This window comes from Camelus ferus, chromosome 2, assembly GCF_009834535.1.
Source record: "Camelus ferus isolate YT-003-E chromosome 2, BCGSAC_Cfer_1.0, whole genome shotgun sequence".
NCBI classification, from domain to species: domain Eukaryota; kingdom Metazoa; phylum Chordata; class Mammalia; order Artiodactyla; family Camelidae; genus Camelus; species Camelus ferus.
The window spans coordinates 567,193-595,116 of NC_045697.1; the positions used below are offsets into that span (position 1 = coordinate 567,193).

A 27,924-nucleotide genomic window follows, 5' to 3' on the forward strand; every position below is an offset into this window, starting at 1 on the left:
TCACTACCCGGCGTGCCGCGCGCCGCGCTTCCCCTCCGCCCGCTAATGTTTTGGCCGATCCAAGATGGCGGTGCAGGAGTCGGCGGCTCAGCTTTCCATGACCCTGAAGGTGCAGGAGTACCCGACCCTCAAGGTGGGGTCTGAGGCCAGGGGGCGCCCGCGCCGGGCCGGGGCCGCGGGCCGCGGGCGGCCCGAGGGGCAGGGACAGGCGGAGTCTGGGGCGTCGGGCGGGGGCCAGGGGGCCCGGGGCCGGGCTCCCCGCGGTCTGAGGGTCTGCGGGCTGGGCCCCCGAGTTCTGCGGTCTGGGGGCCGGGCTCCACGGGTCCTGGGGACCTGCGGGCGGGCTCCCCTGGGCCTGGGGACCTGCGGGGCCGGGCGGGTGTGGCGTGAGGCCGTCCATGCCCCCGCCTGCCCTGCGAGGTCTTCGTGACAGCGCAGCCAGCGCGTCTTCCTGGCTCCCCGCTTTGCCCTCCGGAGAACCATTGTGGCCCCTTTGTCCTGTAAAGACCGTGAACTGCATCAGTGACGGTCCTGGCCGTAGGCACGTTGGTGACTTTGGAGGCTGGGGTCTCCGGGGTGTGGGGTCGCGGGCGCCCAGCCAGAGTGCCCAGCGTGACTGGCGGTTGGTGTCCAGCTGTCCTCTCGGAAGCTTAATGTCAGAAGATGTTGATATATGGCTTCTAACCACTAATTGGGAACCTGAAAGGAGAGACCTCATGACCCAGTGGGAACACATTTGCGGGGCGTCACCAAACCTGAAATACAGCCCTTGCAACTCGGTTACCAGTTGCGTGACCTTGGATGGTTACTTAGGCAGGTCGCATTCCATTGAGAAGAAATTAGTGTTCTTGGGAAAAGGGGCTGTTCCTTGTTCCTTACCTAGTTAGGAGAGGACTGGGTGGTGATTGACTCTGCAGTGAAGCACCTGGGAAAAAATCCCTTAAAAGATCAGTTATAATGTTCCCAGGAGAACTGTGGCCCAGCTTCTGTGACTCCAGGTTCCTTTCCTGGGGAGCTGAGGGGCCTTTCTCTCCTCCTGAGGACACCAGCATTCCTGTCCACCTCAGTGGTAACAGGTGGTAGGTGCTGGATGGCCAGGTTGCCAGAAGCTCTGAGCTAGCCTGCCAGGGTAAGTCCTGCCCCTCTGTGTTCACGTCTTTGGAGACTCCAGGCAGGGGTCCCACCACTCTGAGATTGTTTACTCCTGGCAGACGTAGGTCATGAGAGCAGCTGTGTCAGCTCAGGGTGGGATGAGGGGCTCCCTGTTGCCTGGAACCCTGCTGGTTCTCCATGGACGGTAGCTGTCCCTGTGGTACTCAGGGCAGCCTGGAGGAAGGGAAGCACTGCTGGTCTGGACCAGACGCCTGTTTGCCGGGACCCAGGGCGGTTGGTCTTTATCTTCATATCCGTTAAGAGCCTGCAGCTCGGAGAGGCCGTGTGCTGCCTGAGGCCCCCAGCTGAAAGTCCTTCCTACCCCACCCCCTCCTCCAAAAAGGGAGGTGCGAGTGGGAACCGTTAACTGCTGACCTTCTGTCTCCCTTAGCCACTATCAGCCCCGCCATTTGACTGACAGACAGGAAGGTTAAAGATGAGAACAGCGGTGGTGAATGTGGGAAGCACCAGGCAGGAAGGAGTTCTCCCTCTGGTCCTCCTTTTCTTGTTTCATAATCAAGACTGTAATTTGAGCTGCAGAGTTGTTCGGTAGCCTTGATGAAAGTCGGCATTCAGATAATCGTAGAGGTACAGGGATATTAGAGTGTCATTTCAAGTGAGCCTGCCAGGTCAGAAAGAGTTTTACTTCTTTTTTAGGATGATTTTAAAATCAGAATGTTTGCAAGATACTTCCAACGTTTTCCCTCACAGATTATTCTGATCCCACATAATTCTCTGTTCTATTGACACGTGTGTCACTGCTGAGTTAACACTTTTTCAGGAGTAATTCCTAGTGGATAATGAGGAAGCTTCACTAGGAAGCCAGGGATTCGTGATTTAGAAGCATTTGTTAACATGGAATTAAACAGGTGAGGATGCACAGGCAGAGGTCAGGGAAGGAGGCAGTGAGGCCTGGGGGGCTGGGGTTCCGGAAGGCGCGTCGGGCTTCTCTAGTCCCAAGGCACATTCTCCCACGGGGTGATAGGAATGGATGTGTACCGGGCTCAGTCCTCATTGCTTTCCTGGCCAGCACATCCTCTTGAGACACGATGGGGACCCCACAGTTCAGAGGATCTCACAGGGTCCTTGTGGCCTTGGGGCTTGTGGGCGGCTCCTGGGCAGCCTGGCAAGCACTTCTGCCCTAGCTCCTGGCCAAGCGGCCAGAGAGTGGAGTGGCCCAAGCTGCTGCTACCAGCGTGCTGTGACCTGGCCCTCCTCACTGAGCCCCGCAGCATGGTGGTCGGTGTGCAGACGACACAGGCTTCTCTCTGCCTAGGGACGCTTAGGCCAGATGAGTCTTGTCGCGGGGGCTGCAGGATGTTTAGCAGCCCAGCCTCCACTTGCCAGATGCACATGCCTGCATAGCATCTCCGGCACTGCTGCTCGTCCCAGGGCAGGGGTAGGGGCGGGACGGCCCGGCAAGAGCGGCTGGTTGGGACCACGCATCCTGGAACTGGTTCCTGCAGCAGTGGGCATTCACAGGAGTGCGCCTTGTGCTCTGGCCCAGGTGCGCTCATCCTGGAGGTGGCCTGGTATGGTCGTAAGACCCTGCCTGTCAAGCCTCACAGAAGGAGGGGACCTCCAGGGCTAGACCCACCATCATGAACTGGAAGCCCTGCTTTAATGATGTTTTTAAGTTTTTTCTGGTGTTGAAAGCAATTTGTGTTTATTCTCCAAATTATTTTGTTAATTATCCCGTTAGTATTTTGGAGTTTTTGCTTCTGTATTTTTCCTTTAGATAGCTGAAGTAAAGCAATCTTTTAGAGATCCTTATTACCACCCAGACCAGGTGGGAGTCCGCACAGCCCAGGAAAAGGGGCCTGGCGCCTGTTGCTGGGATACCTGGCTCTGGACCCAGCTCCTCCCCTTGAGTCTCATCTGAGCCCACCTCAGTTCCGCACCCCCGCCGGGGGGGTCCCTGGCTCCACTCAGTGCCCCCTCCTAGCCAGCCTCTCCTCGCACAGGGCAGGCTGGGGCAAGGGCCTTGCTCCTGACTCGGTCTGGAGGTGGACTCTCCTGGGTCTTTGAATTCTACTGTAATATTTAAATTTTATGCTTTTAGGGGTGTGAGTGTAGCTCAGTGGTAGAGGGCTACACTTAGCACTAGCATGCAGGAGGTCCCAGGTTCAAGCCCCAGTCCCTCCGTTAAAATAAATAAATAACCTAATTATTCTCCCCAAAATAAATAAAAACAAACAATAAAAAAATAAATTTTATGCTTTTAAATTGGTGACAGTCTCGTTGACCAAATACTGCCTTGCAATTTCAAATCCTGGCTTTGTACTTGTAGAAAGTTTGGGTGCCAATTATATGCTCAAAGATAAAACTTTCAGAGCAGTTTTCCAAATCTGATCTTAGCGGACTTGGGGTCACCTATTCTCATGTTTTGAGAAATGCTGGTAAGCATGAAGTGTTTGGACATTTGAGACAAGTATCTGGTTATGCCAGATCCTCAGTGATGCCTGTAGGTCCTAACCTCTTTTCACTTTAGATTATTTGATTTACAAATGAGCTGGTCCCTCCCTCAGACACTGGTCCTTTCTGGTCCACAGACCTCGGAATCCTAGTTGCCTCCTTCCTCTCAAGCTCAAACCTTGTCAGGCCTTCAGGGTGCTGCCTGCCACGTGGCCTTGGCCCCCAGAACCCCGCAGACCTAGAGCTCCAGTGCAGGGCCCCTTTGTGAAGGCTCCTGACGCACACCACTGGCTGGATGTTGAGCACATGCTGACCTCCTCCTGCCATGCCTTCCCGATGGATGCAGGTTTACCTGAGCCGGAATTAGTCTGTCCCGGTTTTAAAGTATCATTGTCATTTTAAACAAACTTCAAATCTGGAAAGGAAAGGGCTTTCTAGTACCCAGCTCTCTAAGGGGTATGAGGTCCCTGAGCTGGGTGGCCAGGCTCGGTGGGGGTGAGGCATCGAACACCGGGGTGCAGCATTTTAGGTGAGGTTCCGGCCAGGGGGGTGGGGCCTTCTGGGTGGGGGCAGTGGCCTTAGCGGGCAGCTGGGGAAGGCGGATTTTGGGAAGAAGTTTCAGGAGCTGGGTTGGAGTCTTGGCGACCCTTACGCCGAGGGCACGCAGCCCACTGGAGAAACGTGGCTCCCGATGTCCCCAGAGCCTGACGAAGGGGATGTGATGGCCAGGCCACTGAGTGCCTGGGTTGCCACACAGGCTGACCATGAGTGGGGTCAGTGGGAATGAAGTGGTCGGAGGGCAGACCAGCAGGGGGAGGGGGAGGAGGAGCTTGGGCCCGGGGAGTGGGGTGTCCATGCCCCCAAACCAGCAGAGCGGTTCCTTTATTTTCACGTGTCGTTTCAGAACTGTTCGAAAACCAGTTATTTGCTGTTTTGGTCCGTGCTGACTGAGGGTTAGTAACTGAGCACTGCTGAAGGCAGCTGCGCGGAGAGTCCCCAGCTGTGCAGGTGGCCCAGCGTCGGCGGGGCACTGGGCCAGTAGGGGGTGGGGGTCGCCCTCCCCCTGCACACTCACCGTCCTGCCCGTCCCACCACGGGGCTGAGCTGCCCCTTCTCGGCTGTGGCTCCAGCATGTGGTTCCCCGCCCTCCCGCCTGTTTCCCTTCCCACTGGGTCCCTTGCGGCCTGCAGCCGGCTCTGACTGCCTTGCCTGGGCCAGACCCTTCCCTGGCCTCCTGGCCTCTCCAGCTGCCGCTCCGCTCCCTCTCTTGCCCCTCGCATTCCACCACATGAGTTTGTCAAGCTCGCCACCCATCTGATGTTGCCCAAGTGGCCAGTCCCCGGAGGCCACCCCTGCTCCTGTGCCTCGCCCCTCAGCCACCTCCGCAGCTCTCCCCGCCTCCTCCAGGCTGTGCGTCTTTCAGTCTTCGTATCTCCAGCTGGACCTCCCTGCCCCACACCTCTGTCGCGCCCAGCCAGCCCCTCAGGTGAAGACTGCCTCCTCCTGCCAGGAGCCCCCTCGAGGGGTGTCCTGACTCTGTCGTCCCACGACCTTCCTGCAGCCCCTCTTCGTCTGCTTTGGCTGCTGGGGCTCTGTCCCCACAGCACGTCTGTCCCTCTGCCGGCAGCGAGGGCATGGCGAGGGGCGGGGAGTGCCAGCTCCCTCTGCGGGGCCTCCCGGGAGTGCTGATGGCATTTACGCTCCAGCTCAGAGACCAGCCCTGGGGTGTCCGTGCTGGCTCGAGGGGCCTCACAGACACAGCCTGGCGTGGGCTCCTTGCTCCCTGGCCCTGGACAGTATCGGGCTTTGTGCTCCTGCACTCTGTCCTCACCCTTGTCTCTGGGGCTTCTATCCCAGCCTGCTGGTTCTCTGTCCAAAGCACCCTTGGAACCCCTGCTCCTCGGCCGGGGCTGGGCCTTGGTGGCTGCACTCCCGGCAGCTGGGAGAGCGCCTGGGCTGTGGGAGGCAAGGTTGGCTGTTGGCTGACTGAGTTCCTCCTCTGTCTGGTTGGGAAGTTTCTTGAGCATTTGCACCTCTCTTTGGCCCCTGAGTTGCATTCTGGACGGGGCGGCCTTCTGAGTTTCCTTTCTCACCCCCGGCGCCTACACCCTCCTCTTCCCCTCGAGAATCATCCTCCCCTATTGTCATGACTGGGGAGGAGTGGTCTGCGCCCGCCTCTGTGTTCTTCCCATGAAGGCCTGCCCCAGCTATGACCTGAAGGTGTCTGTCCGTTACCTTCTAGGTGACAAGTGGACGTGCTTCGAGTCTAACCACGTTTTACCTTCTCTCCTGCTGCTGTCCTGGCCTAAACAGGTCCCCTGGGTTGTTGGGGTGGCCTCCTAGCGGGCCCCGACCTGCCATGCCCAGCACAGCAAGCCGGTCGCCAGGTGAGGCCTGTCTTCTGTCCTGATCGCCCCTGTCTTACTCGGGGTGCAGTCCGAGGTTGTCAGGGTGGCCCTGCCTTCACCTCTGCCCCCGGGCCCTTAGGCACAGCTGCCCCTACTGCTGCGGGCCGTGCCAGCCTGCTGGGCCTCGGAGTCTGTGTGCTGAGTACTTTCTGCGGGGTCCTTTCCCCAGATGCCCGTCCAGCGTATCTCCTCACCGTCTCCAGCCTCGGCTCAGACAGCACCTTCCCAGAGAGACCGGCTTGTCTCACCTGGGAGTCCACGTCCCTCTTCTACTGTTTTCCTCTTTTATAGTTCCTGCATCTCACACTGTATTTTGCTTCTTTGTCTGTTTCTAACCACCGGGATTATAAGCTCAGTGGAGGGCAGAGAAGAAATAATTCTTCAATTAACAGACGGACTATTAAGTATTTTGGCAATTCCACCCAAAGAAGTCAGACTGGGAACAGAAGTAAATGTAACTATCACAATGGAGGAGACATGATATGTTTTATGTTCCCAGAAGCACGGGCAAAGCAGCCGGAAGACGATTGCCCCTGGTTAGACAGGCCAGCACAGTAACCAGGCATGGGAAAAGCAGACAAAACCGGTCTCTGTTCTGCAGCCCCGCAGCCAGCAGTAAAGCACTGAGGAGCTGCCCGGGGAGGTTAGACAGCAGGGTCCCCGTCGGTCACCCTGGGGGGCACCCAGCGTCTGCCACAGACGCACACACACCTTGTCACAGCGGACGGAGCCATAGGTGCCTGTGTGGTGGGCTCAGCCCTCTTGCTCTCAGGGAGGGAGCACCTGGGGAGTCTGGTCCAGACTGAGCTGCTGACGTGGCTACTTTGCTGCACAGCTGCTAGCTTTGTGTCTATATCGTATCTCTAAGGCGAAAGGGCGTGTTTTGCCGGTGATAGGTCTGCAGTCCGCACTGGTGCCCACGGTGTACTGTGTTTGGTGTGGGGAGGGCGCGGCCTGGCTCCCCATCCGGTGCCCCATGTGCAACGTGCGCCCTTCCCTGAGCCACCCGTTCCGAAAGGGACCAGCGGCACGAGAAGATTCCTGCCAGGAACAGCGGTCATAGAGGGCATCCCCACGTCCAGGGGAGCGAGCACCAAGGCGCCGACAGCGCTCTCCCGCCCCAGCTTTGTTGACGCTTTGTGGAGGGAGAAGTCCATCTCATCATGTCCCCCCAGAGGCTGGCCAGAACCGTGTCATCTTTCAGGAAACTGCTTAAAGGGGACTTGGAAGCACACCTGTCCTCCGGGAGCCTCCCTCGGGGTGTGCTGTGCAGGAGACTCACCTGCAGAGGGATGGGGAGGGACTCTTGCCATTCAGGGCTCCGCCCAGTACTTTAGAAGGTGTTGTTAGCTTTGTGATAAACACTGGTGAAAGATAAAAGCTTTGTGCCGCCAGGGAAACCCTTCCTGTGCTGGTGAAAATGGCTGAGAACATAAATGACAAACTAAAATGCATTTCTTTGACAGCAGGTACTGTGAGAAAACACACAGCAAACATTAGAGAAGGTCTGCAGAAACAGGTCCTAAAGCAGACGACGCAGTGTGGGAGGGTTGCTGTCGAGCTGGGCAGAGGTACAGATGTTTCATGCAGGTCTCAGCTTAGGGGATTTGACAGATTTTCTTCAGATATGAGAACAGGAAGGAGTACTTTTTGTGAGTCACTGAAGGGGAAGGAGGTCTGGAGGACATGTAATTTAACGTCAGCTAATTAAATGGAGACGTCCTGTGATGTGAAAAGCAACAGATTACCAAGGAAAAATTAAGCAGATTTGTTCAGTACAAATTTAAGTCTTTGGTATAACCAGGTAAAATAAAACAAGAATTTAAAAGCAAATAACAAACCTTTAAAAAGTCCACCAAATATGACCCACAAAGAGCTGGTTCGAATTGGTGAGAAAGGTCCACAACCCTCTCCTTGTTGCGTGTTGGACAAGGGGTACAAACAGGAAACATGTAGAAGGAAAAATGCGTTGAGTTGACTCATATAAAATTGCTGTTTTGTAAAAACAATGATAGCTGAATAGTCTAACATGTAAAGAGAGTAAAAAACAATAGCACGGGGAGCTATATTCAATATTGTATCATAACCGTTAATGAAAAAGAATGTGGAAATGAACACGCGTGACTGGGACAGTATGCTGTGCACCAGGAATTGACACCTGGTAGCTGACTGACTTCAGTTAAAAAAGAAATTGCCCTAAGAAAAGCCCAGGACCAGATGGCTTCACTGGGGAATTCTGTTAAAAAACGTTTAAAAGAAGATTAGCATTGATCCTTCACAAACAGCCAGAAAATCGAAGAGGAAGGAACATTTCCCAACTCATTCTGTGTCGTCAGTTTTACCCTGATACCAAAACCAGACAGGACACCACAGGAAGACTACAGACTAGTTCTGTTCAAATGGATGCGAGTGCTGAAACCCTCAGGAATGTGCCAGCACACTGTATCTGACAACGCGTAAGAAGGGTGACATGCCGCGGCTGAGTGGGGTTTACCCCAGGAATGCAAGGTTGGTTCAGCCTGGGGAAGCCCACGGGGCTGCACTGAGAAGGGCAGGAACCCTGCAGTCACCACCCTGGACATGATCTTCTGAATCCAGCATGCTTTCATGAGAGAAACACTCAACAGACAGGGACAGAAGAGAACTCAGCCTGACAAAGGGCAGCTCTGAGAAGAGCACGGCCGGCTGGCAGCACACGGGGTGGTGGACACGACCTCCCCTCCGCACAAGGAGCTGGACGCCCACTCTCAGCACCTGTGTTCGGCAGTGTCCTGGAGAGGCACTCAGGCAAGGAGAGTAAGTGGCAGGCTTTCAGACTGGAAGGGGAGGAGTAAACTCAGTTACTGGTGAGGCGATGTCGTATGTGGAGAAGTCTAAGAGACACACACATTCACCTATTAGAACTAGTAATCTGGTTCCACAAGGCTACCGGATACAAAATCAGTATATAAAAATAATTTGTATTTCTGCACCCTAGAAATGAATAGTCTAAAAGGAAATGGAGAAAACTTTTATTTACAATAACACCAAAAATAGCAAAATACTTGGGAATAAGATTAAGATAGCAGTACTCCACAAATCGATCTACAGATTCAGCACAATCCAGATTGGAATCCCAGCTGGCTCTTTTGCAGAAATTCACAAGCCTGTTCTGAAATTCACATGGAAATGCGAAGTAGCCGAAACATGACCCCGGCTCACCTCAGGCTGCTGTGACGAGAACGCAGGAGACCTCTGAGACCTCAGGCCTTCAGCAGCCAAGCGTTTGCCTCTTGCAGTCCTGGAGGCTGGACGTGCAGATCATGGTGCTGCAGGCTTGGTGCCTGGTTTGCAGATGGCTGCCTTCTTGCTGTGTCCTCACCTGGGAGGAGGGGGGTGGTCTTTTCCTCTTGCAGAGACTCATCCCATAATGGATGCGCCACACTTGTGACCTCCTCTAAAACTAATTACTAATACCACCGCATTGCGGGGGTGGGGGGCACACGTTCAGTCTATAGCGATCTTGAAGAACAAAGCCGTAGGGCCCACGGTCCTGTTTTCGGAACTCATTCCTGGCTGTAGCCATCAAGGCTGTGGGACCTGGGGAAGAGTGAGATGATAGACCAGTGGGGTAGAGCTGAGAGGCGAGGTGCAGACCCACACACAGTCTTCTGCCAGAGTGCCAGGCCTTCACCTGGGGAGGAAAGTCTGCTTTCAGCGAGTGGTTCTGGGACAGCTGGTCGTCCACATGCAGAAGAATGAGGTTGGCCCCCACTTCACATCATACATACACAGATTAACTCAGAGGCCAGACTGTGAGAGCTAAAAACAAAGGCTTGAACCTTCAAGATTAGGTAGTGGTTTCTCAGGTACTGTGAATGAAAAATACTGCAAGCAATGTCAGTAAACAAAGAATGCTGAAACCATCAAGTTCTCAGTGGCTGCCCCCCCCCCCCCCCGTAGTGAACCAGCCTGCAGCCCAGCCTCTGCAGCCACTTACAAGGTGCACTCTGAGGGGACTCGGTAAGAAAGGACAGGACACTGGCCCTAGATGGCTAGGTGCTTGTCAAAGGAATGAATTCAGTGAGCCCAAGTGTTTGCTACCTCCCATACACAGAACAGCGCTAAATTCTTTAACTTGAGATGTCTGGGTTTCTTCAGTTAACAAGTAATCTTTTAAGTTCTGACTACCTGGTCTTTGTTGTAAACCTATATATGCTAACTTCTCCCCTGCCTCTTCAGAGCAGTCCCTCAGAGCGATTTGAGAGGCTGTCCTCCCAGGCTGAGTCCTCAGGCTTGTCCACCGAATAAAACATAACTCTCAACTTTTAGGTTATGCATTTATTCAGTCGACAATATAAACACAGAAAGCAAAATAAGATTGATACATTGGACTTCATTGAAGTGAAAGCTTGTGCTTCAGAGGAAACTGTTTAGACAGTGAAAAGACGAGTTGCAGGACAGACAAAGGATTTGCACATCACGTCTGATGAGGGTCTCATACCAGTGTGTGTAAAGGACCCCTGTAGTTCAACAGTGTAAAGGCATGCAGCCCAGTCCTAGGTGAGACAGGCTCCTCCAAAGAGGGGCGCGGCACAGTGGCACGAGAGGCTGCACGTTGTTAGTGGGGCAGAGAAACCATGGTGAGGTGCCGCTGTGCACCCCGAGGGGGGCTGTGACCAGAGAGGTGGGCAGTAAAGGTGCTGATGAGGATGTGGAGAAGCTGAAGTCCTGCTTGCTGCTCAGGAATGTAACATGTGGTCGGGAACGGCCTGGTCGTTCTCTGGAAAGGTCAGCCGTTACCGTGTGACCTGGCAGCTCCACTCTAGATACGCCTGGAAAAGAGATGAGGACATGTCCACACAAAACCTGTACAGGAGTCTTTATAGCCCCAGAGTGGACTGTCCAGCCCCTTATGGATGCATAGACGAACGCGCTGTTCATACAGCAAACACAGCGCAGAAGAGAGGAGTGATGTACGTGCTGGTTGTGGACAGAGCTTGGGAACATCGCATCAAGTACAGAGCCCAGCAAAGGCCATGGGACGTGTGATTCCACCCGGCGCAGAGTAGGAGACCCCTGCGGGCAGGCGGTAGATTGGTGGCTGGCTGCAGTAGGGGGACTTCGGTAGGCTAAGGGTTCTTTCTGGGGTGACGAGAATGCCGTGGAAGTAGGCAGCAGTGGCGGCTGAACGGCCTGGCGGCTGTACTGCAAACCACTACTTTGTGCACTTTAGTTAAAAGGGTGAATTTTATGGTGTCTGAATTATATCTCAATTAGAAACTGGTAAAATAAAAAATGATGCTGTTTACCTTAATTGTCTTTCTTCTTGACTGAAGAGCAAGAGTCTCAGTTTTGATAAACGTTGACTTACCGGTGTCTCTCTTGCAGTTAACGCATTCTGTGTCCCTGTGAAAAATCGGGGTCTATTTTAAGGATGTGTCGATTTTCTCCTGTTTCTGTCTAGAAGTTTTAACGTTTTAGCTTTTGTGTTCAGGTCTGTGCTGCAAGGGAGTCTGTGCAGGTTGTAGAAAGTACTGGTCGAGGCCTGTCGGTTTTGCACGTGGGTGTCCAGCCCTGGCTGTACAGAGACGGCCGTTCTGCCCAGGGCCACCCCACTTCCTGAGTCACCACCTGGACTGTGCACGGGCCCACCCCTGGGTCCCCACCCTCTGCTGGTCTCTGTGTGCCATCCCAGACCAGCAGTTTGGAACGAGGTACCCTTGCCCAAAGTCACTGGGAGTATTTGCTGTTGTGCTAAAAACATGTAAAATTAACCATCTTGATCGTTTCTAAGTGTCCAGCAGCATTACCCGCACGCCTGGATCTGCAGAGCTCTGATCTCACACGACTGGGGCTGCACTGCTAGAGGCCGGGAGTCTCAGACCAGGGCTCCAGCCTCCCCGTCCTTGCCGCCGCCTATCCCCGGGTGTGCGGTGCTCTCCCGTGGTTTGGATTCGCGTCTCCCCGAGGACTGGTGGTGCTGAGCACCTGTCCCCATGTGTGGGGGCCGCGTCTCTCTCGGGGACATGTCAGTTCAAGTCCTTTGCCCGTTTTTCAGTTGGTTCCTTGTCTTTCTGGCGTGGAGCTGGAGGAGCTCCCGCACGCGCTAGACACGAGGTCCTTGTCAGACAGGAGGCCTGCTAATCTTCCTCCCCTTTCTGGGTTGCCTTTTCACTCTGATGACTGCTCCCTGTGCTGCACAGGTATTTTTAAGTTTAATGTCTCGTTTGTTACCCTTTGTTTTTTGGTTGCCTGTGCTTTGGGGACTGTATTGTTGATGTTTGCCTCTTTTGAGAATTCTTCCAAAGCCTGTTAGATTTATGGTCCTGTTCTCCATGTGTATTCAGACTATGCCGTTTTTTTCTTTTCAAGGGATACATATGTTTTCTATTGGTCTGGCTCTTTCTTGGTTTCTTGTATCTCCTTGCTTTTACTGTTGTAGTCTCACTGAGGACTGTCTCAGTAATTTTCTCCTGGCGGGGGGGGGTTAGCTGCTAAGCTTGGAGCCTTGCATATCTGAGAGCATCTCATTTTGCCTCATTCTCAGTGATACTTTGGCTTGATTTAGAGTCCTTAGCATTTCTGAAATTCCATTCCTTCTTTTGGCAAAAGCCCTGTGGGAAGGAGCCCTTGGTGACAGAACAGCAGGGGACAGTTTGGGAAGAGCAGGAGAGGTGAGGCCAGGGGAGCCAGGGAGCTGGCTGGGGGCTCAGCATGTGCACACGGGCAAGGACGAAGATTCCAGGAGCTCCTGCAGGGGGAGGGCTGCTGCTCACATCCAGACCCTGAGCCACAGCCGAGCTCAGAGACTGCCCAGGCAGCAGAAAGTGGGACCTGGAAGCTCAGCCCTGCGGAGCCCGGGGCCCTGCTGACATGGGCCCTGAGGGCATGGGTGGGGTGTGGAGGAGTGGGGCCACGGGGGTGCCAGTCAGGACCACTTGGAGGTCAGGGTCGGGAGCGGCAGCCCCGGGGGTCCAGGGGGTCTTTGCAACTGTTAGAGCGAGGCTGGTGTGGCAGCACCCAGGGTGGCCTGCGGAGCTGTCTGAGCGGTGGTTTTGTTACCACACCGTAGCGGTGGGTGGGCCAGGTCCCCAGTTGGCTTCTTTCATCAAAAGAGAAGTGGTTAAATGTGATATAACCCTACAGTATTAGTTGCGGGGACTGGATCCTGATCATGGACTGATGGATAAAGCTTCAGAGTGGGTACCCCAGGCCCACAGCACTTGCTTTGGAATCCCCAGGCCCATGTGCCGAGTGCGGGGAGCCTGGTGCGTGTTCAGGCGTGTGTGTGGGCTCCCCGGGCAGAGCTGTGATGCTGGTGACGCTGGAGCATGGGGAAGGGGCCTTCAGGAGTGAGGGCAGGTCTCCAGAGGGCGGGGCGGTGACCGCGACGTTCAGTGCTGCCTCGTGGCTGCCTGTGTCCCATGCTCTGTAGAGAGTGGGCGGCTTTTATAACTGGGGGGAAGGGGCATCCGCTCACTAGGATTCTGTGTTGCTGGGATCCCCGTGAGCGTTGACACCCTGACTTTTTCTGACCGTGAGTCCTCGGCCGTGTCCCCTCCTCTGCTGCCCCACCGGGCTCCCCTCAGCGCTGTCGTGGGTTGTCACAGCCGGTGGGTTAGCACCCTGTGTTTCTCTCCTTTTGGTCATTCCCGTAACTGTTGTCTGGGGTGAACTTGGGGATTCTGCCTCTAGGCTTGTGTCCCCATCCAGTAACCCAGATGGCCCTCTGCTCACATGAGCCTTTGGTGGGCTCTGGCAGGTTTCAGAAGCGATTTATTTGTAGGGAACTAGAAGCCAACGCCTCCTGCCTCGACAGGTGCCACAGAGGAGGCCCACGAGTCCGCCCGCCACCACGTGGACTTAGCCGTCCTGTCTCCTGCAGGTGCCCTATGAGACACTGAACAAGCGCTTTCGAGCTGCGCAGAAGAACATCGACCGTGAGACGAGCCACGTGACCATGGTGGTGGCCGAGCTGGAGAAGACCCTGAGCGGCTGTCCAGCCGTGGACTCTGTGGTCAGCCTCCTGGACGGAGTGGTGGAGAAGCTCAGCGTCCTCAAGAGGAAGGTTGGTGCCGCTCCGGCCCCCAGGTGGCCTGGCTCTCGGGTTCACCCTCATGCAGTTTGCTCTGTGGGGCTGGGGTGGTGGGGAGCGTCCCCTCCCCTGCTGGCTGGCTTCCCGTCCCAAGTTCCTGCCCCTGTCGGGCTGGTTGTCCCGACCCCAGTGTCCCAGGCCCAGGTGGGGAGGCCAGGGTGGGCAGCAGACTGATTTACTGTTTTGAGAATTTCACCTCAAAACAGCATCTTGTATCTTGTTTCTGGGAATAATAGATGTGCTGCTGAGAACAAGCAACACTGAGATAAGGTATTTTAAAACATTTCATTGAAAGTACCAAAGGGCTCAGGAGACAGGAATCAGTAGGGTTGGGGCGCAGGGGTCAGAGGGGCCAGGTGGCCAGGGACCACTGCTGCCTCCGGAGAGCCAGCCGCGCCAGACGCGCAGCCCCACCTCACCGGCCTGGGGTGCAGGGCCAGCAGTGGGGCACCAGATGGCCGACCTCTGCGGCATGACCCCTCAGGTGAGGGTGCCCAGGGTGGGCTTGTCCAACAAAGCCCTGCAGCCCTGCTCTGAGCTCCAGGTGAGCCAGGACCCCAGCTCCAGCCCGGTGTGGGTGATCCTGGCAGGCGCTGCTCCAGGCTCCAGGCAGAGCAAACTCAGTTCTCTCGAGCAGAGGGCGCCTTGAGTCTGCATGTCAGATTGTTCAAGTCCAGTGACCAGCATGGCTGGAGAACTAGGCACTGGAGACACCGTGACTGAGACACAGCAGGGACGGCAGAAAGGGGCCTGCAGACCCCAGATGGTTGTCAAACACCATACTTTGTTTAAAGGTGAAAAGTCAGCTTCAGAATGTCTTCAGGGAAGAGGAAGTGTAAGTGATTTAGAATTGTACACAGAACCAAATAAAACTTTAAGAAATAAAAAATACAATGACAGATGAAAAACTCATGTTTGCTTTAACACATAACAATCAGACCAGGCTACAGAGAGGACAGGGAGCAGGACGGTGGGTCCAGGACGTCATGGAGGTCGCGGGCAGAGCCGGAGGTGAAAGGCAGTAGAGCCAGAGCAGAGACTGCCCTGCTGACCACAGTAAGGGGAGGGGGCCGCCAGGACGGACAGGGGAGTGACAGAGGTTTTCAAACTGCAGAGTCCCCGGTTTTCACTTAGTAAAACTGAAGGAAACAGAGACAGAAAAATCTTAAAAGCAGGTAGAGGAACAGTCTTCTAAAGGAGCAGCAAGTCTCCTGACAGCGGGCTTGATGGCATTGGAAGCCAATACATAGTGGAAGGTGCTGGAAGGAAACGGGCTGGCTAGGCTCCAGGCCTGCTGTCCAGTGCGTAGCCCCTGGCCGTGTGTGCCCTCTGACTCTGAGATGGAAGAAGATCGAGACCTCAGTGCCTGGTTGCACCCATCACATTGAGGGGGTTGGTGGTGGCCGCTGTGTGACAACATTGTGCAGAACGTTTCTGCGCAGCTGTGTTAACTTTGAGTAAAACTGACTCTAAGGAGAAGTATTGTAAAAGACAGAAAGTCACTTTATAATGACAAGTGGTTTAGTAAACCGGGAAGCTGGGACAAACATAACACCCTACATGCCTGGCGGCGTAGGTCCAGGGTGCACGAGGCGGAACGTGACGCCCCTGAGCAGAAGGCACAGGGCCTCCCGGGCCGCGGGTGCGCCTTCCCTCTGACCTGCTCCGGGTGTCAGCGCTCTGGACGGGTTGGGGGGTCCCCACCTGCCCTGAGCGCCTCTCTGTCCGTGTGTCGCAGGCGGTGGAGTCAATCCAGGCGGAGGACGAGAGCGCCAAGCTGTGCAAGCGGCGGATCGAGCACCTCAAGGAGCACAGCAGCGACCAGCCGGCGGCCGCCAGCGTGTGGAAGAGGAAGCGCATGGACCGCATGATGGTGGAGCACCTGCTGCGCTGCGGCTACTACAACACAGCTGTGAAGCTGGCACGGCAGAGTGGCATCGAGGTGGGCCCGTGCCCGGCCCTTCCTGAGACCAGGCTCCACTTTCAGCACTCCGAAGGGGCCTCAGTGCCTGGACGCAGGGCTCTGGCGGTTGTGGCTGCAGTGCTGTCCGCGCTCTGATGCGCAGGAGCGTAGCCGGGCCCCTGCGCCCCGCTTTTCTGACAGCTGCACACCAGATGTGTCCCGAGACCGTTCCCATTGGCATGAGCTTTTTTCTGGGGTGGGCCTGTCTTCCCCCAGTGGGTTTGCAGTGGTCTGCAGGGTGTGGTTGTGGGTGTTCGCGATGCCCTGGCCCCGGCGGGAAGGCCACTGGTGGGATGAAGGTGTACCTGGGGCCACTCTCGCCGTCGGCAGTGGTTCCCTGGGGCCCCTGGGGTAGCATTCACCAGGTGGGGGGCTGCAGGGTTCGGAGCTGCCCAGACAGAGTGCATGGCTACCCCTCTCTGCCTGTGTCCCACATTAACTGAAACCTCTGGTGCACTGCAGTGTCTTCATCATCTTCTTGTCCCATGTTGGTTCCTGGCAGGGTCCCACTCCAGTGTGCTTCTCTGATCTGGAGCTGTGGCCTCTGCCATATGCTCAGTTCCCACTGGGTCTACCCCCTCCTCAGCCTCATCTCAGTCACAGGGCTGCTGGCCTTCTTGGGCCCACCTGCCCCCACTGTGATCCCATCCCTTTGCATGGTGTAAATCCCACCTGTGTGTGCGTGACTCCCAACCCCAGCACAGGACCCCTGCCCTCAATGGGGCCACCAGTCTCAGCCTGGTGCCCAGCGGTCCTCTGTGCCTGTTCGAGCACCCCCTTCCTTCCTTCCCTGCCCAGCACGGCCAGCTTCTGCGTGACCTGCATACTCTCTGACCCTCCTGCCCGTGTGTGGTGGACACTGGGTGCACAGACACTGCCCCCCAGCACCTGTGAGGGTGTGGCTACACACACCTTGAAGTAGCCAGTGAAACACAAGCTCCTGCTCCTCCGGGCCCCAAAATGTGCACTCTCGGGGAGAGAAGCACTCAGCGGACTAGATTTGTTGATAGTGATGTGTCTACAGAGGTGCAGAGGGACCAGAGCTGGCCGTCTCCAGAAGAAGGGCAGTGTGCATCTCACAGAGGAGATAATCCAGAAGGCGGTTTCCACGTGGAGCCCCAGCGTCACAGTGTGTGCAGAGGTGAAGGTCTGTTCTAGATGCAAACTCAGGAGGATGTCCCTGTGGCCTCAGGGTGGCGCAGGGTCCCCAGCAGGATGCCTGCCGTCACTAAGGAAGAGGCAGCAGCACCAGGGTTTGTTAACGTTAAGAACTTCTTTTCATGAAAAGAAACCGAGGAGAGCGCGTGCCCCAGCAGCCCAGATGGTCGCGGCACCTGTGTGGGGCCACTGCGCCCTCTGCCTTGGACGTCTTGCTGGCATCTCCTGGGAGGGGAGAGCTAGGCCCACCTCTGGTCGCTGTTTTAACGTCTTTACTGTCACTCCCACCCTCGAGGGTCCATGGACGTCAGAGGGCTGTCAGCAGGAAAGAGGAGGACCTGGCAAGACCGCATGGATGGAGGACACACAGGCTGCGAGGAGCTGGGGAAGAGACCGCCTCTTGGAATTTAGAGCAAAACTGAGAAAGGTGGAAAATAGGAGAGGAGAAAGAGTAGGGCGTCATCCCGGAGACCCACCTTTTCCAACAGGACGGGCTCTGGAAAAGAGGGGAGGAAACAGTGGCACAGGAAAGCTGCCAGACTCCACAGTGAGGGTCCTGAGCTGAGTCCCAATTGCAGTGGCCACGTGGCCGGAACTCCTCCTGGAAGCAGCAGCCACGCCGGGAGGGATGGGGAGCAGGGTGGTCTGGACATGGGGCTGTGGGAGCCATGAGGGTGTTGGTCACGTCCACTGCCTTCATGGGCCCCACGTGCTGTCCCTCCTGAGGCCACAAGGAGAGCCACCCTTTGTGGCCACCCTGAGCTGCCTGCTGTCAGGAGTGGCCCTGGGGGAGCTGGAGAGCTGGCAGCGTCCGGTTCACACACCAGACAGTGGCACACCTCTTGCCCTCTGGTCACTTACTCTTCTGCCCTTGACCAGAGGTTGCTCAGTTCCACAGGAGCCGCTCCAAGAGCACCGGTGCTGGCCCACAGGCGTCGCTGCGTCGCCAAGTAGTAATAGTGCTTGATTTTTTTGTGTTTGTTAATTTTGCCTTAAGCACCTGGTTTTCACTGTGGAGATCAGCCAGCGTGTGCTTCTTGATGCGCATACCCTTACTGCTTCTTCCAAGGCAGAACTGGCGTCTGGCGTCTTCTGGGGCTTCTTGTGTTGGAAGGCATGCATCTTAGGCTGCATTCACCAGAGGGACCCTGCGTCCTTTCTGCAGCCACAGCTTCTCCAGGGAGCTTGATGTGGCCCTGGTGCTCGGACACAGAAGCTCTGTAGCAGGCTTCTGGCACTCTGTACGCCGACCTTGGCTGAGCGCGTGTGGGCCAGAAGGTCCGCGTGCCCTGTGGTTTGTGAGGCCTGAGCAGGGTGCCAGAGACAGGCGGAGCCGGCGGATGGCATGGAGAGTCCAGGGGCTCTTAGGGCTGAGTGTTCCACCCAGTCACTGAGGAGCTGATCTTTGCTGATGGTTTTTGCCCAAGTCTGTTCCAGATAGAAGAGAAATTAACCATTTGAAATTTCCTTTTTCTTCACGTGGGCCCCTCCTTTTGTGATATCCAAGCATTCATCATGCCATCCTGTGTGGCTGGGGAGGTCCTTCTTGCTGGCTGTGCCCTGACCTCCTGTGGGGAACCTCACACCTCTGGCACTACACAGAGCCCCCTGACTGCAGCAGGTGTGCGCTTGAGTAGGTGGGTCACGGCTGCAGGTCCCTGGCCCTGCTGGCATTTTCCAGCTCCGCAGACCGCTGCCCTCCGTCTGCCCTCCCAGATTGCCAGGCCTCAGGGAAGGAGAGCAGGAAGCAGACCACCGAGGCAAGAAAGATACAGCCCCCATCCATCTACTGCCCTGTCTCAAAAACGTAAACTTTAAATCAGTCTTCAGAGCAAACACAGTGGAAATGAGGGTACGGACTGCTGGGGTCTGCACGACTGCCCTGTGAAGGGGTGATAAGCGGCAAGCCGTGCCCCTCGCTGCCTGAGGTTCTGACTGAGCTGGGGCTCTCACCCGGCGTGAGAGCAGGCATCCTGTGCGCTGTGCAGACCCGGCCCGCGGAGGGGCTGCCTGGTTGTGGGGATGCTCCTGTGAGATGAGACTGGGGGCGCTGGGTGCCTCCGGGGAGCCCAGGGCCTGGGTTGGGCGGGTCCAGAGTCCAGTTCTTTGAACCACTTCCTTCCCCGCAGGACTTAGTGAACATCGAGATGTTCCTGACGGCCAAAGAGGTGGAGGAGTCCCTGGAGAGGCGCGAGACCGCCACCTGCCTGGCCTGGTGCCACGACAACAAGTCCCGCCTGCGCAAGATGAAGGTGCGCAGGCTGCACCTGGGCGGGGCTCCCGGAGGGGCGGGGCTGCGCCTGGGCAGAACTTGTAGAGGAGAAGGGGTGGCAGAGGAGGGCCACCTGTACCCCGCCAACGGTGCCTTCCCCTGTTGGTTCAGAGTTCTGTGGTTCTGGTTCACAGGGTGGGGTGCTTGGATTTGGTATGGGTTTGGAGTTTTGGTGATGGTGTTTGGGTTTTAAGTAAAATGCCTGAAAAGTGCACCCCTCTGCATTACGGTTTGGACAGATGTTCTGAGCACGTGGTTCTGAAGGAGCGAGGTGCCGACCACACGTGCGCTGCACAGGGCAGCTGCTGGGGTTGGAGCCAGTCTTCCTACCCACCTGCTCAGGCCTGACTCGGAAAGCCCCGAGTGCCCGCCCGCCGGGCTGCGGAGTTTTGGGCTGGGATAGTCTTTTCAGTTTACAGCCTCTCTTGAGACCTACAAGCAGCTTAAAAAATAGATACTTAAATGTAAATGCAGGATTTAAACCTGCTTACTGAAGGGCGTCATCGCCACAGGGCTTGCAGAAATGCTTGATTATGTTAACCTCCCCCGCCCCCTTAGAAAACCTTTGTTTTCTGTGTCCTGAACTGAGTGCCTCTAACCCCGCCCCGTTGAGCCTGTCGTGTGCACGTAGTCACCAGCCAAGGGTGACACTCTCTGCCACTCAGGGCCGCCAAAGCGAGCACGACGCGAAGACGGGACGGAAAAGTAGAGTGGCCAGTGGCTCCCTTAAAGAGAGTGAGGATCTTGGTATGGAAACCATAAAAGGAAGGCCAGAATTGGTATGTAACACACACCTGCTCTCCTGCTCCACCCCCACAGGCTGTGCGCCCGTGGGGACAGGGTCAGGAGGAAAAGGGCCTCTGGTCGTTACACGTGGTTCTGCAGGCCCTGTTACCTCCCAGAGCACACTGCTGCTTGGCGAGGGTACGCCTGGTGGGCTGGGTTGCAGGTGGGGCCTCGCAGCTACAGGGTGGGCCGGTGGGGGCAGAACCCACAGATGGCGCATCCCATGGCCTTCCCACTTCACCTGAAGAACGTAAATAGCCATGTGACCTGAAGATGTCAGAACGTGCTCGTTACAAAATACCAACTGAACAGAGTCGGTACCAGGTCTCTCACAGTGTGTGTAGCGTGTGCACACATGGGCTCACACACTTGACTGCCCGTGCAGGCCAGGGAGGAGTGAGGGGGCCGGGAGGGGCCGTGCCAGACGCCTGCGTCCCTCAGATCAGGGACGCGACCCTAGACGAGGAAAGAAAGCGTGAGGCCCAGGTTTCCCACAGTTGGAAAGCACTTCCACAGAAGTGGGTGTGGTGAGCAGGAGTCCCGGAGTTGGCCCGGGGCTCTGGACACTTAATGGGTGTCAGCAAGCTGCCGAGCGTCTGCAGCTCAGACAGGGTCGGGATGGCAGCGGCCCAGCCTCTCGCGAGCGCATGTGGCGTGGTGTACATTCAGTACTTGCGTGCTCGTCTAAACACTTGGTGCGTTGCTGGCCTCTCCGCGGACTGCCTGAAGGTTAACCTGTGAGCGCAAAGAGCTGCCGCAAGTAACAGAACGTATTCCCAAGTGTCGGTTGTGCAAAGCTGTCACCTGGGGTGTACCCGGGACACTCCCTGCTGGTCCCCACCCTTGGCCTTGCTGGTCTTGCTCTGTGGGGGCTGCATCCTCTTCACTGGTTTGTGCCACACGCACCCCGCTCCACCTGGTCAAGGTTGAGAGTCAGGATAGACTGCTGCCCGGGGCTCGGTCTCCCCACGCAGAGGGCAGGGAGACCCGCCTTCCCCGAGCACCTGCGGTGTGGATGCGAGGGCTCCCGGTGAGGGGCTCTCTGTACCTTTGCAGCCTCTGACGCCCTGGGCAGCACAGCCTGTCTGTCAGGTCAGCCTGTGCTCCACCCTCCGGTCCCTGAAGTGGGGGCTTCATGGGTGCTCTCCCCAGGTCTGGCCAGGGCGCTTCCTGAAAATGCAGTGGACATGCTGGAGGCTTGGGTGGGGAATCTGCGTGGTTGGCAAACACAGGTTGAGGTGTTCACCATCCTGTGACCTGGGTGTGGTGGAAGTGGAAGCGACCTCGAGTGGAGACCTTGAGGTTTGCCTCTTGTTCTGCCTCCACATAGTCTGTTTCTGGTTGGAAACACTGAGTATTTTCTGAAACCACGTTGGAGATATTATAGTCTAAATTACTATTTCTGTAAAATAATAGGGTTCTTATTCTTAGGTCACAGAAGTTAATTTTGCCCTCTTGCCCTTACCCCGGCTGCAGGAGTTTTAGCCCAAATTCGCTAAGATTCAGAGTTAGTTTGGGCTTCTACACAAGCAACCCCACTGGTGGTGCCCTGTTAACACCCCTCAGAGGCTCCTGTGGCACTTTGGGACAGTCGCCCCCCAAGACACAGCTGGCCCATGGCTTCCTTGCAACCTGCCAGGTGCACCCCCACACCTCTCGCACCCTCGGCAAGTCCTGGGGCTTCTGCTGGTATCTGACCAGCGTTCATCTCCTCTGCCATCTCTGCTTGGGACATTCTCTGCTGGGGTCTGTACGGCCCCCACCCCAACCTGAGGGTCCTCGCCCAGGGCTCCCTGCTAGAGACCTGGGTTCTCCACCCCTCTCCCGACTCCCCCCTCTGGCGCAGCCCTGGCAGGGTGGCCTGCGCCCTGTGTGATTCCAAGGCCTGCCAGGTGCCAGGCAAGGCTGGTGGTGGAGGCAGGTAGGGCAGTCAGGACGCAGATGTGGACACGCGCTTACCTGCTCTGTCTCCGTCAAGGAGTGGAAGCCTTTCTTCCCGCGATTACCCACTTCACTTGGGAAGTTGTATCCCCTGCCCTCCCCCAGCCGCCACCCCCAAGGGCCGCGCTTAGGGCCTTTGACCTCGGGTTGCCTGACTGCTCTCACCACACTTCACCAAGGCCATGCTGGGATGGGCTGCGCCTGCTGACCATCAGAACTGCAGAAGAGCTGGCTGCAGATTGAAATTAGGATTTTGGCCGCAGACCTGCCTCCCCAGTGGCTCTGAGCTTCCTGGCAATGTGTGCAGCATCAAGCCGGGATACAGCTCTGCAGAAACATGTCTGAGCCACTGTCTTATCTCCTCCTTAGAGCTGCCTGGAGTTTAGCCTAAGGATCCAGGAGTTCATTGAACTCATCCGGCAGAACAAGAGGCTGGACGCTGTGAGGTACGGCTTCTCCCTGACGTCCCCTCCAGTCTGGGTTCTGGGCAGGCTGCACGGGGCCCTGCTGGTGACTAGCAGCCAGCTCCTCTCCCTGTCCCTGGGGTGTGGGTAGGCCCGTGGCTCGGGAGGCCCCTGACATGGCCGGACCTCTGTCAGGTCCAGTGCCGTCAAGGTAGGGCTGTTTCCATGTGGTTTCTGCGGGGCCTGGCAGCCCGAGCAGAAGGATGGGGACTCTGTCACTTGCTCCTGGCCAGTCTCGCTGGGGGCGCAGTGTCCCTGGGCAGCACTGTCAGGGTCTCCCGCTCGGCCCGCCCTTGAATGCAGACATCCTCACTGCAGCTCCGCTGAGCTCTCTGCTGGGTTCAGCCTTGCACTGTGAGCCAGAGGAGCGCTGCGAATGCAGCTCCTCGCAGGAGTCAGCCAGGCAGACTTGCAGGATGTCTGTCATTTCGGGAACCCTGCGGCCCAGCACCCAGCGCCCTTCCTGACAGCATGGGGCCGGGTTGGGGGCTCCAAGCACAGGGGACAAGGTGTTTATGGGTGGGCCAAGAGCAGGTTTTCCCTCAGGACAGAGGGACCCTCTGTGAAGGTGGCACAGGGTCCCTGCACCCTCCTGGCTTCCACTTGCACACTGGGGCTGAGAGGGCCTGGAGTCTGATTAGTGGACCCCAGCGAGGCTGTTCTGGGGGTGGGGGTGGAGGCAGTTCCAGGTGCCATTAGTGTCATTGAGTCTGGGCTTGTGTGACCTGAGGTCCCCTGGGAGAGCTCCGGCAGGTGTGGATTCTGCACTTGGTGCATCGTGCCCCATCCTGTCCCCTTGTGGTGGGGTGCTTGGGTCACAACACTGTGTGTCTGGGTTGGGGCAGTGCTATGGGGAGCTGAGCACTTGGCAGACCCAGTCCTGGCATGTGGCTCTTGCTTGAGCTCAGCTTCTTAAAGATGGACTTGCAGCCTTCAGTGGGCCAAACTGTCGTTTTCCAGACATGCAAGAAAGCACTTCAGTCAGGCCGAAGGGAGCCAGCTGGACGAGGTCCGCCAGGTGATGGGCATGCTGGCCTTCCCGCCGGACACGCATATCTCTCCCTACAAGGTAAGTGCACCCGGGGCCCCGGGGCCCCGGGGCTGGGGCCCCTGCCACGCTCAGCATGATGGGCACACTACGTAGGCCTTCCCCATTTTGCTCCCGTTCCGCTGGTGAGGACTCTGGATCGGGACAGTGCCTGACATCTCAGCCTAAAAGGCACCAAGCTTCAGTCCCAAGGGGTTCAACACTTCCTTCACCTCCCGCCCGTCCGTGCCTGGAGCTCTGTGGGCAGGACTGGACAGGCCCTGTCCTTCCCAACCTCACTTGTTTCTGCCAGGGTCTGTCCTCCCCTGCACCAGGCACATCTGCCCTCAGTCCCTCCCCTGGATGGCTCTCCTTGACCATGAGGGTCTGTGTGGGATCTGGGTGGGGACAGAGCCCCCACAGCTGTGGTCCTGCTGAAAGCAGGTGATGGCCCCCTTTTAAAACACCCGGGGGCAGCCCTGATGATCTGTGACTGTGTTTGGGGTTGCCTTGAAAAATAGCACACATTCTCAGCCTGGCCCCGTCCTGTAAAATCTAAGTAGTCTGAAGACCCCCCTTCTTTCTTTCCCATCTTCCTCCCATTCTGTCTAAACTGGGGTTTCTGGAGGGTGGCCCATTACGTCTGGGGCAGCACCTGCTGCCAGTATCCTGATCAGAGTGGCCTCTCCTCAACAGCCTCTCTCGGTGTTTGCAGTGGGGACAATTTTCCCATCCTGAGGTGGTGGTTGCTTTCAATGAACAGTTCCTTCTGTCTTTGGGTCATTTCTGTCTTCTCGATTTTTCTTATAAACACTCAAGAAAAGCCACGCTTCACCTTCATCCAGATGCCCAGCCTCATCACCCCTGTCCCACCTTCCATGAGCACAGTTCAGCCAGGCCCCGTGCCCCTCAGTTCCCAGTGACCCGTGGCATGTCTGTCCGCAGCCTTGTCAGCATGGACTTTGCAGTCTGTGTTTCTGCTGCCATCCTGTCCGCAGCTCCTGAGGGTGCTCTCTGCCCCTCCTCTCCTGAGCCCTCACCATCCGTGGTCTGTTCCTTCCAGCATCACCTCTGAACTCGCAGCACTGCCATGCCCCAGCTCCAGAGCCAGCTCCACTTGCTTAGGTATTTGCTAATGGCAGCTCCCAGCTTCTGGTACCAGTTCTCTGTCTCAGTTCACTCTGGCTGCCGTAACAAAACACCACAGTCTGGGGGCTTACAAGCAGCAGGAATCGATTTCTCACAGCTCTGGAGGCTGGAGGTCTGAGGTCAGGTTGCCAGCGTGGTCCAGTGAGGCCAAATCACACAGATTGCTCTCTGTGTCCTCAGTGGTGAGAGGGTAGGGGGCCCTCTGGGGTCTCTTCTTATAAGGGCACTAACCCAGTTCATGAGGCTCCAACCTTATGACCTCATCACCTCCCAGAGGCCGGCCCCCTCCGCCCGGTACCGTCTCCTCCACGTTAGCGTTTCAGCTTGTGAATCTGGCAGGAACACACAGGCTCAGACCACAGTGCCCGTCTCACTCAGACAGCTCAGTCCTGTTAAGGGAGCAAAAGTGTCACTCAGGGCAGGAAGGCGCAGGTGCGTCCTGCTGGATCACAGCAGGAACTGGACAGCACATTGTTTGGAGAGGGCTCAACCAAAGGCTGAGCAGGGTTCTTCGGAGCTGGCACTTGGGGTGTGGGCCTCTGGTTATGGGCTTCATTCTTTAGGGACTTTGATAAAAGAAATCTGAAAAGCATTTCTTGGGTGAGGGCATAGGTCAGTGGTGGAGTATGTGCCTGGTGTGCACAAGGTCCTGGGTTCTCAATTCCCAGTACCTACATTAAAAATTTAAAAATTAAATATGGAAAGCACTTACTTAAACTTTGGGGTTAAGTGTGACGTGTACCCTGTGCTTGGACTCTGAGGAGCTCCCCCAGAACGTCTGATTGTGCTCTTGTTCATGTGCCTGCCCTCCCTCCCCACCCCGTTTTTGTCTAAACCTCGGTGGTTGGGGGGCAGACGTGAACCAGAGGTAACCGTCTGTCTTGTGGTTCTTGAGCCTGAAGTGGAGTTGCTGTTTCCCATTTCAATAAGTTATTTCCTGGGATAAGACGTTTCCTTTCAAGCCTTAATGCTCTTAATAGGAGTCCCCTGAGCTTGCTGTGCTGAGCTGTCCTTCCAGGCCCCTGAGGCCTTGTCTTGCCAGGAGGCCACAGGCCCACGTGCTCCAGAGCATCCTGCCGCCTCAGGAACGTCAGTGTCCCAGAAGGTCACTGCAGCAGGGGGCTTGTCCGAGCAGTGAAGTCAAAGCTGCCCTGCAGCTGCACATGTGTGGGTCAGTGGGGCTTGTCTGCGTGGAGAACGTGTTGTGTTGGTGTGCTGTCCTCACCCGTCTGTCCTGTCTCCTCCAGGACCTGCTGGACCCTGCCCGGTGGCGAATGCTCATCCAGCAGTTCCGCTATGACAACTACCGGCTGCACCAGCTGGGGAACAACTCCGTGTTCACCCTCACCCTGCAGGCCGGCCTCTCGGCGATAAAGACACCGTATCCTTCGTGCTGGGCGTGGCACCCCGGTGCCCCTTCTTAATGCGCGGCTCCTGTCCGTGATCCCGCACCTTCCCGACCTTCGTCCTCTTCCTTGACAGCAGGCTCTGCCCACTCTCTACCCGACTTCAGACCCATATCTTAATTGCGTTGCGTCCCACGGTGTTGAGACGGGGGTGGGGGGTGGGGTGCCCCGTGAAATCCGCCCGGACGGGTCACCCCCGCGTCCTGCCCACACGGCCAGTTGCACATAGCTTGCTGGTCGGATGGGACCGAGCCATTCGGAGTGGCGTCCTGCGTGGTCCCAGGTGACCCTAGAACCTGATGCCAGCCCGCTGTCGTGTCGTGTGGTGTGGTGTCACGTGCGCCCCGCGCTCCTTAACCCACGCGCAGGCAGTGCTACAAAGAGGACGGCAGCTCGCGGAGCCCCGACTGCCCGGTGTGCAGTCGCTCCCTGAACAAGCTGGCGCAGCCGCTGCCCATGGCGCACTGCGCCAACTCGCGCCTGGTCTGCAAGATCTCGGGAGACGTCATGAATGAGAACAACCCACCCATGATGCTGCCCAACGGCTACGTCTACGGCTACAATGTGAGGGCGGGGGTGGGACCCAGGGGGAGGGGCCTGCAGAGGGTGGAGCTGCGGTTGGGGGCTGAGCGGCGCAGAGCCAGGCAGATCCCGGAACTGTCTTTTGAAAGCGGGGCTGGGTTAGTGAGGACCTCAGGGTTTCTTAGAGCTGGTACCAGCAGCAGGTAACTGCGGAGGAGATTTGTCTCAGTGGGGTTTCTCATGGACACGTTGATTTAAACTGCATGGACCGGAGTTCACATGCCTGGCCTTCCTTTGCAGTCCCTGCTCTCCATCCGGCAGGATGATAAGGTCGTCTGCCCGAGAACCAAAGAGGTCTTCCACTTCTCCCAGGCCGAGAAGGTGTACATCATGTAGGCGGCGGCGCGTCGCCCGGCAGCCGCAGGCCCTCCTGCCTGCGTCTCTGTTTCTTGCGACCAAAGATCAGTGAGCAACGACACACACTCTCGGGAAAAGAGGGAGGAAGATTTAACGAGCTCTGGCTTGATTTTGTAACAAGTCAGCTGTCTGACACTTCTGAAGCGTGCTTTCACCTTTCAGAGAAACTTTTCTTTAAAGACTGACTCAGCAGAGGGGCACTAGGACATTTCAGATAGGACTCTGTTACCTCCCGTGCGCCCACACTTCCCTCCCTCTTGCTGATGACGAACCTAGGGGAACAGGCTGGTCCTCGGCTGTGGCCCCAAAGCCGTGGCAGCCACGCCAGACTGACCTGTGGCGACTCAGTGCCACGAAGGGCCCCGTCACTTCTCTGTAGAGCTGCTGCCAAACGCCAGCCCGTGGCCTGGGCGGGGCTGGCTTCCAGGTGGCCGTCTGCCCTTGGCCGCGGCTGTGGGGCTGTTAGGATGCATAGGTCCAGTATCACGTCACTCCTGCCGCCTTACCTCCGCCTGAGAATGTACCACGTGGAAATCCACTGGACCCAGTGTCTGCAGAGGCCTTGCCGATGGTTCCATAACTTTAGCTCTAAATTCTCTTCATTACAGAAACAATAGTGCAGTTGAAATAACCACCGACGACTTTTCAAATCAGATGAACCATTGTAGTTTATACAAGCCCGTGCGTAGAGGTTTGTACTCAGCGCTTATTTTTGCATGTTGATGTTGATTAGCTAATAAACGATAAACGTAAGACAGGCCGATAAA

General features: G+C 56.7%; 1 protein-coding gene across 6 annotated transcripts; it reads left to right on the forward strand.

The window, feature by feature from the left end:
• MAEA (macrophage erythroblast attacher) lies at positions 1–27,924 on the forward strand. 6 transcript variants are annotated; one of them, XM_032492210.1, is made up of 12 exons: positions 1–133; positions 13,843–14,025; positions 15,791–15,994; positions 17,040–17,162; positions 17,469–17,600; positions 19,303–19,425; positions 20,111–20,224; positions 22,542–22,618; positions 23,597–23,705; positions 26,060–26,193; positions 26,587–26,782; positions 27,041–27,924. In XM_032492210.1, exons 1-12 carry the CDS (start codon positions 65–67, stop codon positions 27,134–27,136), a joined length of 1,560 nt encoding a protein of 519 aa, XP_032348101.1. In that variant the 5' UTR covers positions 1–64; the 3' UTR covers positions 27,137–27,924. The 6 variants fall into 6 exon arrangements, with proteins under 6 accessions (XP_032348101.1, XP_032348107.1, XP_032348117.1 ...); XM_032492216.1 differs by having other exon boundaries at positions 17,040–17,156; XM_032492226.1 differs by lacking the exon at positions 20,111–20,224.